The sequence below is a fragment of the Gymnodraco acuticeps genome, unplaced genomic scaffold (genome assembly GCF_902827175.1).
Source record: "Gymnodraco acuticeps unplaced genomic scaffold, fGymAcu1.1, whole genome shotgun sequence".
In the NCBI taxonomy this organism is placed as follows: domain Eukaryota; kingdom Metazoa; phylum Chordata; class Actinopteri; order Perciformes; family Bathydraconidae; genus Gymnodraco; species Gymnodraco acuticeps.
The window spans coordinates 20,001-33,031 of NW_022990592.1; the positions used below are offsets into that span (position 1 = coordinate 20,001).

The 13,031-nt window shown below is 41.4% G+C and overlaps 1 protein-coding gene across 1 annotated transcript in view; it reads right to left on the reverse strand.

Moving 5' to 3' along the window:
- Positions 1–2,200, reverse strand: part of LOC117554390 (high choriolytic enzyme 1-like) — a 2,658-nt gene extending 458 nt beyond the window's left edge. The window contains exons 1-8 of the mRNA XM_034228812.1: positions 2,192–2,200; positions 2,046–2,115; positions 1,476–1,479; positions 1,313–1,372; positions 1,071–1,226; positions 711–831; positions 446–624; positions 1–78 (exon numbers count right to left, since the gene is read on the reverse strand). The exon at positions 1–78 is cut by the window's left edge and continues 4 nt beyond it. Coding sequence (XP_034084703.1) covers positions 1–78; positions 446–624; positions 711–831; positions 1,071–1,226; positions 1,313–1,372; positions 1,476–1,479; positions 2,046–2,114 — 667 coding nt within the window. The 5' untranslated portion in view covers position 2,115; positions 2,192–2,200. The remainder of the gene's footprint in view (positions 79–445; positions 625–710; positions 832–1,070; positions 1,227–1,312; positions 1,373–1,475; positions 1,480–2,045; positions 2,116–2,191) is intronic.
- Between the last annotated feature and the right edge of the window lie 10,831 nt (positions 2,201–13,031).

Consider the following 13,031-nt stretch of genomic DNA (forward strand, 5'->3'; position numbering starts at 1 on the left):
AGTACTGCATGACAGAGTTGTAGTCGTAGGGGGTGCCCTGGTTCAGAGTGGCAATCTTGTTGAAGTTGTGCTCCATGCCTAAAATAAACCACAAGAACAACATTACTTAACGTTAAAGTAACGTTTGTGTGGTTTGAATTCACACTGACTGTGGACAGGAAGGAGTCGTGCTGCTGGAGACAGAGCATTTCAATGCCTTTAGGACGTTATAGGAACTGTAGAAACCCTGGGTTAATACAATCTAAAACAGAAGAAAACATCACATTTCCAAATGTGTGAGGCCAAAAACAGCCTTTGTTCTTTACAATGAATACATTATAAATGAGTTGGTGATTATGGTCCCTTGAACTGTGTTCCTTTGTGTCCATTAGGAGGCACCAGGGCCTGTTACTGACTCTCCTCTCTAACATCTTCCATCATTTTGAATAACAAACCGCTCCATTACCAGACACGACGTTCTGCAGCAGGACTCTGATGTGCTTGTCTCTGTCGGAGCGGGTCTGCTCGTGGTTGAAGCCCAGAGCGTGGAGCAGCTCGTGCTGGACGGTGTTGTGGTAAAGACATCCGCTGCGGGCCAGAGACACCACCTGCTTTCCACCACGACGGCCGACGTAGGACCAGCAGCTGGACAGAGTGAGAGTTGAGTTAGAGCATGCAGAGGCGTGAGGAAAGCTTTGCTCTCAAACTCTACCACATTATCATTTTCGCACCCATTCTGGGACTCGATCTGCAGCCCTTCGTGGTCGTTGCTATGGGAGGGTCTGAAGCGGATGCAGGAGAAAGAGGAGAAGGACTCCAGTCCACGGGTGATGATGGCCTTCTCGCGGGAGGCTGGGAGGAGCATAGCACATATAATGCAGGTATCATTCAACAGACATTATGAGGAACATTATGTGTGTTTTAGATCACAAAATATGGAAACATTTTCTAGTAGAAACCCAAATCTTATAATGAACCTGACATCGGCACAATATGTTCCCTTTAATTGAGCTGTTTATTGAGAGTTGATCAGCATTAGTAGTGACTCCAGTTGAAATGAGAGGAGTGTGTGATAGCTGTGCGACACTTACAGAATTGGTTGGTGATGTAATAAGGAACGTAGACCTTTCCATCACTGTTCTTTAACCACTTGCAGCCACGGCTGGTGCAGGGGTCGGCGTTTCTCTCTGCCTCGTTGTCGATGGCGATGTCCAGCTCAGTCAGGATGGGCCCATTGTCGGAGCGAACTGAAACACATCACAGCGCAGCTCAAACTCCTGCTGAGGAGATACTGATGGAAGAGGAGCATGGAGGTGCAGCAGCTCACACTCACCCAGATTTGTGTTGGCCCTCTCCAGAATTTCAGACACAGAAAGCCCGTCTGATTCCTTCTCTGCAGAGAGACATCAACAACACACATGTATTTAGTGTAAAACACAGCAGCACAAACTGAGCATGTAAAGACTTGAGGTCTGATCTTCAGAACAGATACATACCGGCCTGCAGGTTCAGCGTGGGGTGAGAGAAAGACAAACTCATTAGAAACAGAGAGAACCACATGAGCTTCTAGTTACAGCTAAAGGTACTGTAGCAGTCATTTATGTATCACAAATCAAATTCTATGTTTTGAGACATGAAAATACAGACAAACACGTGTTTTTTGATGCACTGGACATTTTAAAATGTTGAACCTAACCCTCACCCCAGCCCTAACCCCTCTTTTGCTTTTTGAGTCTAATAGACAGAAAAACATGGTGTAATATACACAATGCCTTAATTACGTTTTTCAACACAACATTTCAGAAAACTTGTGCTTTTCTAAAATAATATATCTAATATGAAAATGTGTCTTAATATAATTGTTCAACTGGGTATATTTGTTGAAAGTATATATTAGTTAAAATGCTCAAACTCAAAGAATCTTTACAGAAAGAAATGGAGAACATTCTTAAAAAGTCAGCAAAGGTGTAAATACATGCTAAATATAAATACATGCATTTGTTACTTTTAAAAGTGTTGTTAAACATGACAAAGAGTGAGCAGATATCACCTGCCATTGCTCCTACCTCAGTGTCGGCCCAGCAGCAGGCAGACAGCAGCAGCAGAGCGAGAGCGGAGAACCTGAAGACAGACATCCTGCAGGACACACACAGCTTCACTCAGAGCACTCACACAGGAATACACACTGAAGCAAAGTGCACCCTGAACTCACCTTGGATCCTCGGGGTGGATTGGTGCAGAGGAGCTCTCTCTCCAGCTTTTTATCTACGCTCAACTGTCTTTGTGTGCCCAAATATGGACAATCAGGGTTCTAAGAAAGTCAAAGAATTAGCTGAACTCACAGCCTTATCTGACACTGTGGGAAAAGGGACACATGTTGCCATCATACCGTACAACACACTGAAAACACTTTGATGTGTTCTTTTCATTTGTATGTATTCATAACTGCAACGTGTGATGAGTGCACTTACTGTATTATATTATAGCAGAAATTGTATATATGTACTTTGATCAACTAAAATGGAACTGCAATGGAATGCAGAGGTTTTCTAGCTCACCCTTTATTAAGGCATACATTAACTATTGTGCTTATTAGCGTCCATATGAGTAGCATGTCGGCTCTCTATTCGTCTTATTAAAGCACCCAAAGACGCCTTATCAAAGATAGTTGGTCCACCTGTCAGAGACTCTATGACTCAGTCTATCATAACAACCTAGTGAGGCTGTCCAACAACATCATCTCTGACCCAAAGCATGCTCTGAACAGTGAGTATGAACTGCTACCATCTAATCGGAGATACAGGGTCCCACCATTCAATAAAGTCAGCCTGAAGCATCCTTTGTGCATCAGTCAACCTCTCAGTGAACACAGAGATGATCCCAGATCAGATGCACGCTGAAGGCTCTTTGAGCAGCTTTTCTCTCACTGATTGTGCTGTTATGTTAAATGTTTGTGTTTCATGTATTGTGTCTGGATACTTGTCTGTTGGTGTTGGACATGGAGCTGCTGGGACGCAAGTCACATTTCAGACTTGATCAGACAAATAAAGTATTATCGTATCGTGTTATCCTGCATGACCTTATTGTGCGGCCCCAAATGAAGAGTTCACATTCCTATGGATGGATAGTGTAACTTGGTTTATAGTTCCTGCATTAGGAACTTAAGATGCTTGGCTCTCATTAGTACCACAAGAATGGTCACACTCCCTTAATAACGCTTACAAAATGTGATTTATTCTTATATGAAAAAACAGGTGTGAAAGTTACATAAAGGTGGCCTGGCTCATATCACTAGTGGTGTGAAACTGCTTCAGCCGTTAACTCGGCCAGGACTTGGCTGGTATTACTGATCAGATCAAAGTCAAATATAATGTATATAAATACATGTAAAAAGAGTATTTAATAATGGTGTTGTTTCTTATTTGTGTTCAACCTACTGTACTGTGAAATGTGGCTTGTTCCCACAGGTGAGGTGTGTGTGTGTTGTGTGTGTGTGTGTGTGTGTGTGTGTGTGTGTGTGTGTGTGTGTGTGTGTGTGTGTGTGTGTGTGTGTGTGTGTGTGTGTGTGTGTGTGGCACTCAGACTGGAACATAAGTGTTTATCCCAGAGTTTGATCAGCTGCGTGTTTCTCCTGTTCACGAAGGCCAAATGGAAAGTGACAGACGGACATGTGATTAAGGTTTGTGAACAAACGTGTGTATTCATTATTTGCATTTAATCAAGCTCATAAGCAGTCATTTATCTAAGTGAACATTTGTGATTTCTTAGTGAGACAGCACACAAGCTAATGTCATCTGAATTCAAGCACATTCATTCAACACCAGATGCATCTTGGTTTTGCTTGTAGATAATAAGCTGCATGAATTTGTCTGAATTCCTCTTGAATTCCTGTTGGAGAAAATATGCCCATTCATGGATCCACATACAAGTACATTCATGTGTTCTGTATCTGTCACTATCCTAAAAGCAAACCCAGACAAACTCAAATATATGAAAACAAATCGATCATCCATCTAGCAAGCTAGCCCCGAGTGAATTTATTAAAAAAACAAAAAAAAAAGTCAACGTTGAAGTAATGGAGACATTAATAAAACAATGAAGTCAATAATGTCACTAAAATGGGCCATAGGGCAACATTATTCACTTTTCTATTGGTTCTATCTTGATGCAAATGCTTCTGTACTTTCTGAGTTACATTTGGATGCGTGGTCTTACTTTTTCACCACAGTTAAAGATCTGACTACTTTGTTCACCCCTGGTTCATAGCAAGTTTGAAAAAACATGAAAACGTAGCTTCATTTATCCAAACGTTTTTTCTTCGCACCGGTTTCAGGTGAGGTCTGGATGCAGTGGAATCTGACAACAAGATAGTAAACCTGTCAAAACTGCTTGATACTTGTTATGGTTGTTATTGACCGGCTCGTAGGCCACAACGAAAAGATAACGAGACGAACACGAGTTTCCAAAAGCCACGGCACATTTATTGCGGTTGTTCCATATAATGCAAAAGATGGATGGACGAGGAGAGGATCGCTGTGTTACGGCCCGTCTACACTACAGGCGTCAAAAAATGCTTTCAACGCTTCGCCCATTCATTTGAATGGGGTGACGTAGGTTATTTTCAAACTTTGCCGAACTGCATTGTGGGTAGCATGGCAAGGCGTTGCAAGCATCGCGAGCGTCTATCGGCGTCAAAAGTTGAACAATGTTCAACTTTTGAGGCTCGATGCTTGCTCGAAGCTGGCGTCAGCCAATCAAATCCCGTTTATGCAAATCCCGCCAGTACAAGCGCTAGCCAATCAAACCGCGTGCAAGCTGGGAGAGCCAGACCGCAGTTCATTTCCTCATATTCCAAACGAGAAATTACGGTAGCAAATCACCCGGTTCTTTACGACCAGAACTATTAACGGGATACAAACCGGAGGAACCAGGCATGGAGGGAGGAGGCAGAGACAGTGGGTGAAACTGGTAGGTTTTCGCCTGTTTGGGGATTTTATATCCAGTTTACTTCGTTTTAACATTGCTATTGCTTTGTATGTCGGGGGCGGGAGATTCATGTGATTGGTTGTTGGTCGCGTTGCTCGCAAAAAATCGCCAAGCCTCAGACACGCCCACCTTCAAGCTTTTTTGACACCTGTAGTGTAGACGGGCATGGTACTGCTCCATTTTACATAAACGTACAGTAGCTATATGTGACCTGCTCCATCGAAATCAGTCGCATTGACCCGAAGACACATTTTGAGTTGTATACACTGTTGGAAAGAGGATATTCCTAGCTCTCTAATGATATCAGGATTGATGTTGTACTCCAAATATTAAGCAAAATATGTCACATTATATAATGACTGTCACCGAGTCATCATTTTGAGAAAAAGGCCTTCAAAGTTTCCTCTTCTCTGGATCGATCTGATTATTAGCAAATGATCAAAGTAGTACGGAGGGAAGATATTTTCGTTTGGATTACTGGTCTGGGGGAAACTCGCGAGTGTGTGTGTGTATTTTTGCGTTTGTGAGGGAAAACACTCACGAGAAACACCGGCTGTTGTTACGCCTGCTGTGACGTTACGTTACTCCGTTCTCCGCTTGTATTTATGCCGAAGCTTCAAAGTTGTATTTATCATCTGAATTTGCCGAAACAAGTTTAATATTCTGAAAGCTAAGACTTTGTTTATTTGAAACCAGATGAAAACAAACTGTCATAGACCCTGCCGTGTTAGCTGTAGTGTGATTACTGAATTGATAACAGTAACGCGTTACATTACTCTGTTACCGACAAATGTAATATTATTACACCCAACTCTGGAAACGTAAGATGCATTTTGACAGACAAGACGGACAATTGGGGGGAAATATCCTGCATTTTGAAGACCAGCCAGAGACATAGTTGACACTCGTCAACGAAAACTAAATGTACATTTCGTCATAGTTTTTATTATCAAGAATCTATTTTTAGCTCGTCATCGTCTTGTAAAAAAGGTCGTTGACGAACATTTTTCTTCATAGTTTTCGTTGATGAAATTAACACTGACACACACACACACACACACACACACACACACACACACACACACACACACACACACACACACACACACACACACACACACACACACACACACACACACACACACACACACACACACACACACACACTCTTTCCCAGGGTTCCTTTAAAGACGTAATATGTTAGTTACATGTACAAAAAAAATGTAAAGTAATCTGAGAAATAAAAGTCACTTGATTACTTTCTGTCACTTTGGATTACCTCGGTCTCAAATGCAAATACAGAAGAGAACAGAACTAAGGCCCTTTCTCATTTCTCTAATTCCCCTCCTCGACTCCTATCCTCGTGTCTTAGTCCCACCCACAGGAGATGCGAGCGGAGGAGTCGAGGAGGCGAACCGAGGAGAGAGGAGGGGAAGCAGCAGGCGGTTAGAGAAATTAGGGCCCTCTCAAGGCCCAAACTCAAGGCCCGGGGGCCAAATCCGGCCCGTGACTTCATTTTCTGTGGCCCGCAAGAGCTTGCAAAGAATATAATATGTTTATTATACGGTTAAATGCCGATTTACAGAAGCACGTTGCCCATAAACTACATGTCCCACAATGCATCTCAAATTTAAAAAAAATTCAGAATTTGACTGTTTTTCCTTCAAAATATCCCTTTTTTCTCAGAATTTGACTTTTTCTCAAAATGTCACTTTGTTTTCCAGAATTTCGCTTTTCTTTTTAAATCATTTTGTGACATTCTCACCGAAAAGACTTGCAATTATTTGCCATAGACTTCTGCTTTCAGACGTAGTTAATTATGAAGTTATTACCCTATCCGATAATAATCCAATGCAGAGGCAATAATGTAATATCATTTTATATATATTAAATATTTATATACCGTAATTTTCGGACTATAAACCGCGGTTTATATAACGGTGCGGCTAATCTATGGATTTTTACAGCTAACGGCCACTAGGGGACCTCCTAAATCTATGGATTTTACAGGTTACAGTCCACCACCTTTAACTCTATGGGCTCTATGGCCGGTCCGCGCCCCCCACCTTTAAGCGGCGGGCTCCAGCAGGAAAAGCTGGAGGCCGGAAAAGAGTGAGACAGGTAGCGCGCAAAAGTAAAAGTGGAACCGAGAGTGGTACGAGAGACAGAACGAGAGCAAGACAGACAGACATTACGAGAGCGAGACAGTTTGTGCAAAGGAAGTTTTCATGCACAAACGATCACTGCCGGTACGTGCGCTGGGAGCGCACCGTTTAAGTTTGAAAGTTGAAAAGTTTGTGTGTCTGAAACGCTATGTGATACAGTAGTTTACACAGCACAGTACATGTTCTGTAGCTACTATGGCACTAAATGGTAACACTTGAATACGTTATGCAAATATGCAACTTGTTTGTTGAAATGTTAATAAATGGGAGCTTCCTCAAACAGCCATCTCTTTCCCGACAATCCCCTCTGTGCACGAACCCTTGCATATGGTAATTAAACATTAAAACACCTGCGGTTTATAGTCCAGTGCGGCTTATATATGTACACATCATTCAATTTAGCTGCTGCGGCTTATATGCAGGTGCGCCTTATAGTCCGAAAATTACGGTAGTCTTAAAGTTACAACCGGCCCTTTGAGTGCAACCATATTTCCAATGTGGTCCGCAATGAAATTGAGTTTGACATCCCTGGTGTATATCCTATAGTAATAGCATGATATTGTCATAGTGAATGCATATTATTACTATAGTGTTTGTAAAAGTATTACTATAGTGTTTTTTTTTGGTGTTTCCGTATTAAGACTATATTATTTTAATTACTACTATAGTATATAGTGTTTCTGTAGTTGTTTTTTGAACACACTATAGAACACTCCCATAGTAATAGTATGATATTGTCATAATGAATGCATATTATTACTATAGTGTTTGTAAAAGTATTACACTCCTAGAATTAATGTAATTGTGTTAACACACTGCTGTGTCAAAGGCAATCCAACACATTCAGTGTCATTTCTGAACCATTTTACACACAGATGACATGTGTGTAAAAAATGCACATAGTCAACACATTAGCGTATCTACTGTCCTGTCCAATCACGGTTGAGTTATTTCAAATTGATCATTTTTCAACTGTCCATCAAATGTCCCAACTGCCATTTCACCTCTGGCTGCTGTGGGGATGCATGTGTCAGCGGAGGAGAGTCTACTCTAGGTAAGTTATACAGAAACAAAACGTTTTTAACAAAGTGAGCAGATATATTGTCATAATGTGAGCAAGCTAAGGTCTAAATAAATAAATCATTTTTAACTTAAATAAATATGTTTTGCCAATGTTGAACAGCTAACTATTGTTTGAGTTTAGCTGCCTGGATGATAATTATTTTCCTTTAGGCCTCTCTTCTTTTTTATTATATTTATTTTATTTTAACTTAATGTAGCTTACAATCTTTTCTGTGACCATCATTCTTCAATCGGCATGATATTGATAGCATTAGGAGCCATAGTTTAATTGGCTAGGTTTAATTGTTCGGCCAGATGTGGCGGGAAAGTGCGAGTGAGAAGACCGACAGAGGCTGCGTTGATATACAGTCTATGGTACAGTCTCGGTGCAAATACTCAGCACTAAAGTTATTTATTATTAAGTGTAAACTACAGTTGACTTGTTTCTGACTAAAACATCTGCCTCTTGTCGCTACGGCAGTTGAGTGTGAGACGCAGCGTCTCAGGCCTTCCCTTCTGATTATTTGATTGGTCGGAAGGGAAGGGCCGGCGGGCTTTCCTTCCGACCAATCAAATCGTTGGAAGGGAAGGCCGTTGGTCTTTCCTTTATGTCCCTGACACAGCAGACTGAGGGTGTAGTATAGAGTGAGTGTAGCATGCAATACTGTGTTTCACCACATGGGGGCGCTGTTTCAGTCTTTGTAAAACACTCACTGACAACAGCGGAGATGTTTTTTGATACAAATAAAAAAATATAAAGAAATACCCAGCCTCAGGAGAACGCCACTGGAGGCTGAGCAGAACCTCCCCTGTGCTTCTCTAGAAGTTGTCTTTATGGGTGAAGTTAATTAACTTACAATTACCATACTGCTTATAACTTATATAAGGTGTGTATTAATGGGTTTACCTAGAAGATGATAGATGATGGCATTTAATTGAATCTGGCATAATATGATTAGTCAACATCAGGATGAATTTGTCTTTTTCTTATAATTACAGGAAGCGGGAATGAGCAGCAGGAATGTGTTAAAGTCCTAGCAATTTTATTTAAGAATGGAAAGGAAATTAAAAGAAGAATCTACAGTGTCCATAGCACAAACCATCTCCTGGAAGTAACAGGTGCATTTGTCCTTGATAGGATTTAAAAATACAACACAGACTTCCAAGAGTTTATAGATATTGATAGAAGTGAGAACATAAGTAACTTTGACAGATTCCAAGTGCACTTTTCAGAAGCACCAGATCTTCAGCCTGTCCTAAGAGAAGTCTGTCAAACTCAGGTATACATTCACCATTCTTGTTAAATTGTGTTTCAAAAAATCCCACAGGCCAGAACTTGACTTTGTGCGGTGCTTGCTCTTATTGTTTTGTTCAGCCTTGGAACAGCACTTAATGTGGCGGACCCTCCGCGCGAACTTGCAAACGGAGGGGTAGGGTGTAGGGGGCGGTTTGGGATTGGGCCGAGATGTCCTTCAACATGGCGCGCTGAAATCCATTTCCGGGTCACTACCGGAGGACCGAGGAGGGGAAATTAGTGAAATGAGAAAGGGCCTCAGGGTCCTTCTCACTTCGGTTAAATGGATTCCTTGCGACTAGTCCCTCCCACAAGGGAAGCATGGAGAGACGCAAGGAAACCACGAGAAGCAGGGAAATGAGCAATGGGACGTCCTTTCCTCCGGAGCGTCACGTGAAGTGACGCCGCACAGCTGATCGTCTGACAGCAGCTCTGTCCCCGTTGTGTTCACAAACACCCCCGCCTGTTAGTACACATTTACTGACACAAACATTTGTATCATCTGTTGTAGAGTGCACAATAGAAATACAAGAATTCAGAGAAGAAAAAGAGATATGTTATCTATCAAAACCCAGTTAGATTAACATTCATTGGATTTCACACTTTGTTTGTTTGTGTGGATATGTAGCACATTAACATTGTAATAGCACTTAATGACTGACTGAATGGAAATGACTATAAATGAAAATGTAAAACGAAAAAAGCGATCATGAAAATGTTTTCCAAAAAATGAATAAAATGATTTTTGACCACTTTGTTGTTCAGATATATCACATATTTGTAACTAAATGAAACATGAATTGAAACAAAACACGGTATAAACTGAGGAGTGACTCTCGTGAGGTTCATGTATTTTCTTTAGGGCTGTCAAGTTAATGCGTTAATAACGCGTTAACGCAAAAAAAAATTAACGCCACTAATTATTTTAACGCGATTAACGCATGTGTATTTTTTGTCCTCGGCCGCCCCGTAGTTTCAGAGCGCATCGAGTTTAAAATACCATCTACAAGCTGATGCTGACAGCCCCGCTCCTGCTGCCCGCTTGCTGCAGACCACACTTCCACGCTCACCGGCAGGCACCGACTGGCTGTTGGGAGGACCGGGAGGGTGTGTGTATGTGTGGCCCGAGCGAGCGAGAGAGAGACCTTACGTGCATTGTTGTTGTTAGCATCTGGTGCTAGCTAGCTGCGCTAACGGATATAAGGAGCTGCTTAAATGAAAACAGAGGAGCGACATTTCGCCACAACTGCGCCGAGCACTTGACTTTATGCAGGCAGCCAGACAGTGGGGCATTGTACGAGAAGTCAGCACACTCAGCACGGATAGTGCGCAACATGATTGCAGCGTCCAGGCAGCTCCCGTTCGAGCATATGCCTTGAGTTGCACATAGCTCCAACGATCCATCTCACACACACACACACACACAATTTTTATTGTATTAGGTTCCAGGTTGAATTGAGGCGAATATTTGTAATGTTCAGAAGTTGTTGTGTTTAATATTTGTCATTGTTCAAATGATAATAAACATTAGCATAAAGCACATTTGTCCACTCATATGTTAAGAGTATTAAAAACTTGAAAAATATTCCTCTAAGGCAGTGGTTCTCAAAGTGGGGGGCGCAGAGGCATGCCAGGGGGGGCGCGAGAGACCAGGAGGAAAAATGGTTATTTAAAAAAAAAAAAGCTAAAAAAAAAAATCATAATTTGAAAAATTATTGATTCGAAAATAATATGATGCAGTACAGTACTATTACGTCTGGGTCTCTGTGTTTCATTAAAGCTCGACTCATTTTGTGTGCGCGAGAGAGAGAGAGAGAGAGCGCACCGGTACTGGAGATCGTTGTTGTTAGCTTCTGGTGCTAGCGAGCTACGCTAACGGATATAAGGAGTTTTTTCAACAACAAAGTGCAGGAGAGTCCTCTACTGTCAGACTGAGAGACTCAGTGAGCTAAAGGACTCTCTCAGCGTTATCTCAGTGGGTCTCAAATGTTTTGGTCACCATTAATGTAAACAATTATTTCCGAGGCACACGTTTATATGATCATTATAGTTATACAAAAATAAGAGAATAAATGAAAAACAGGTATGAAATACTATATGACAGTAAAAAAAGAATAACGTTTAAAAGGGTGATTTGTAAAATATCCATAAATAAAAAGTAAATCTGTTAACAGGTCTGTTTCAAATGGGTGTTGAGAGATGTATCCATAGATCTCTTCATGTTGCTCTCAAAGAGCACCAGATTGATGCTTTTAACTTCAATATTTAAAAATAAATCTTCCCGGGCGAGCTTGCCCCCAGACCCCCCTATGTGAAGTCCACACACCACCTATAAAAATAGCACTTTACCCCTGCTTACACCTATATGCCGTGAGCTGATTATCGAGCCTTCATTGTAACAGTCGCGGGTACACTGTGTATTTGCGTGGGGAGTGTTGCAGTAGAAAATTCCACTGTAGCGCCCGGTACATTAAACCCTACATGTTTGAGCTACCCCACAGCACCCCCAAAATAAATCTCTGGCGCCGCCACTGAGCCTGACTATTTGTGTTGGGGGGGCCCGACTTTTTTTTTTCTCCAAAGGGGGGGCCTGACAGAAAAAGTTTGAGAACCACTGCTCTAAGGTACATTTAGAACAGATGTGAAAATGTGCGATTCATTTGCGATTAATCGCGATTAACTATTTTAATCGACTGACAGCCCTAGTTTTCTTCACTCCGCTGGGAAACTGCTCTCATGTCAAGAAGCATCAGATCAGTGCATGCGTCCAATCAGTGAGCGATACACAGTAAGGGGGCGGGGCGAGTGTCTGAGGATTACATCGAAGGATGGTCTGGTGGTTCCTCGATTATAGCTCCTCCATTATCGCTCCTCGCTCCTCTGGCAAAAATAAGGCCATTGGGACGCTACTCAAGATGGCGCAGACAAATCAACTTCCGGTGAGTCTGAGGAGCGAGGAAATGAAAAATAAGAGAAGTGAGAAGGGCCCTCAGACGTTTTTACTGAACTGAGTGTGATGGAGACAACAGATCAATGTGACCTTAGAGAACAATGCTGTGAGAATCTACCTGCATAATACTGATAGATACATTAGATTACTTTTTATTATTTATCACCTGTATTTATGTAGATGACACTTCTCAGGAAAAAGGGGTTTTATTAAATTTATTATCTTAGTTTTTTTTTTTTTTTAATAACTTTTACTGTGTCTATGTAGGAGGCAAACATCTCAGGAAGGTGGGGTTTCTGTGTATTATTTTTACCTTTTTAAAAAAAAATCCCGTTTGCTGTGTTTATGACAAACATACAGGAAGTTTATGATTTTATTTGACTTTTTTCGGATATAGAAGTTGCACATGAGCTCCCATTATAAATATGTTCAGAAAAGTGATTAACCTAAACAGTCAGAAATGTTACGGTTTAAACTCTTAACCACATTTTAAAATCCTGCTTTTTGTTATAAACGCAGTTCTCCTGTCATCCACAAGGGGGCAGAGCTGCTGTATAATGTGAAGATGGAAATAAAAACAATTGATTATTCTTAT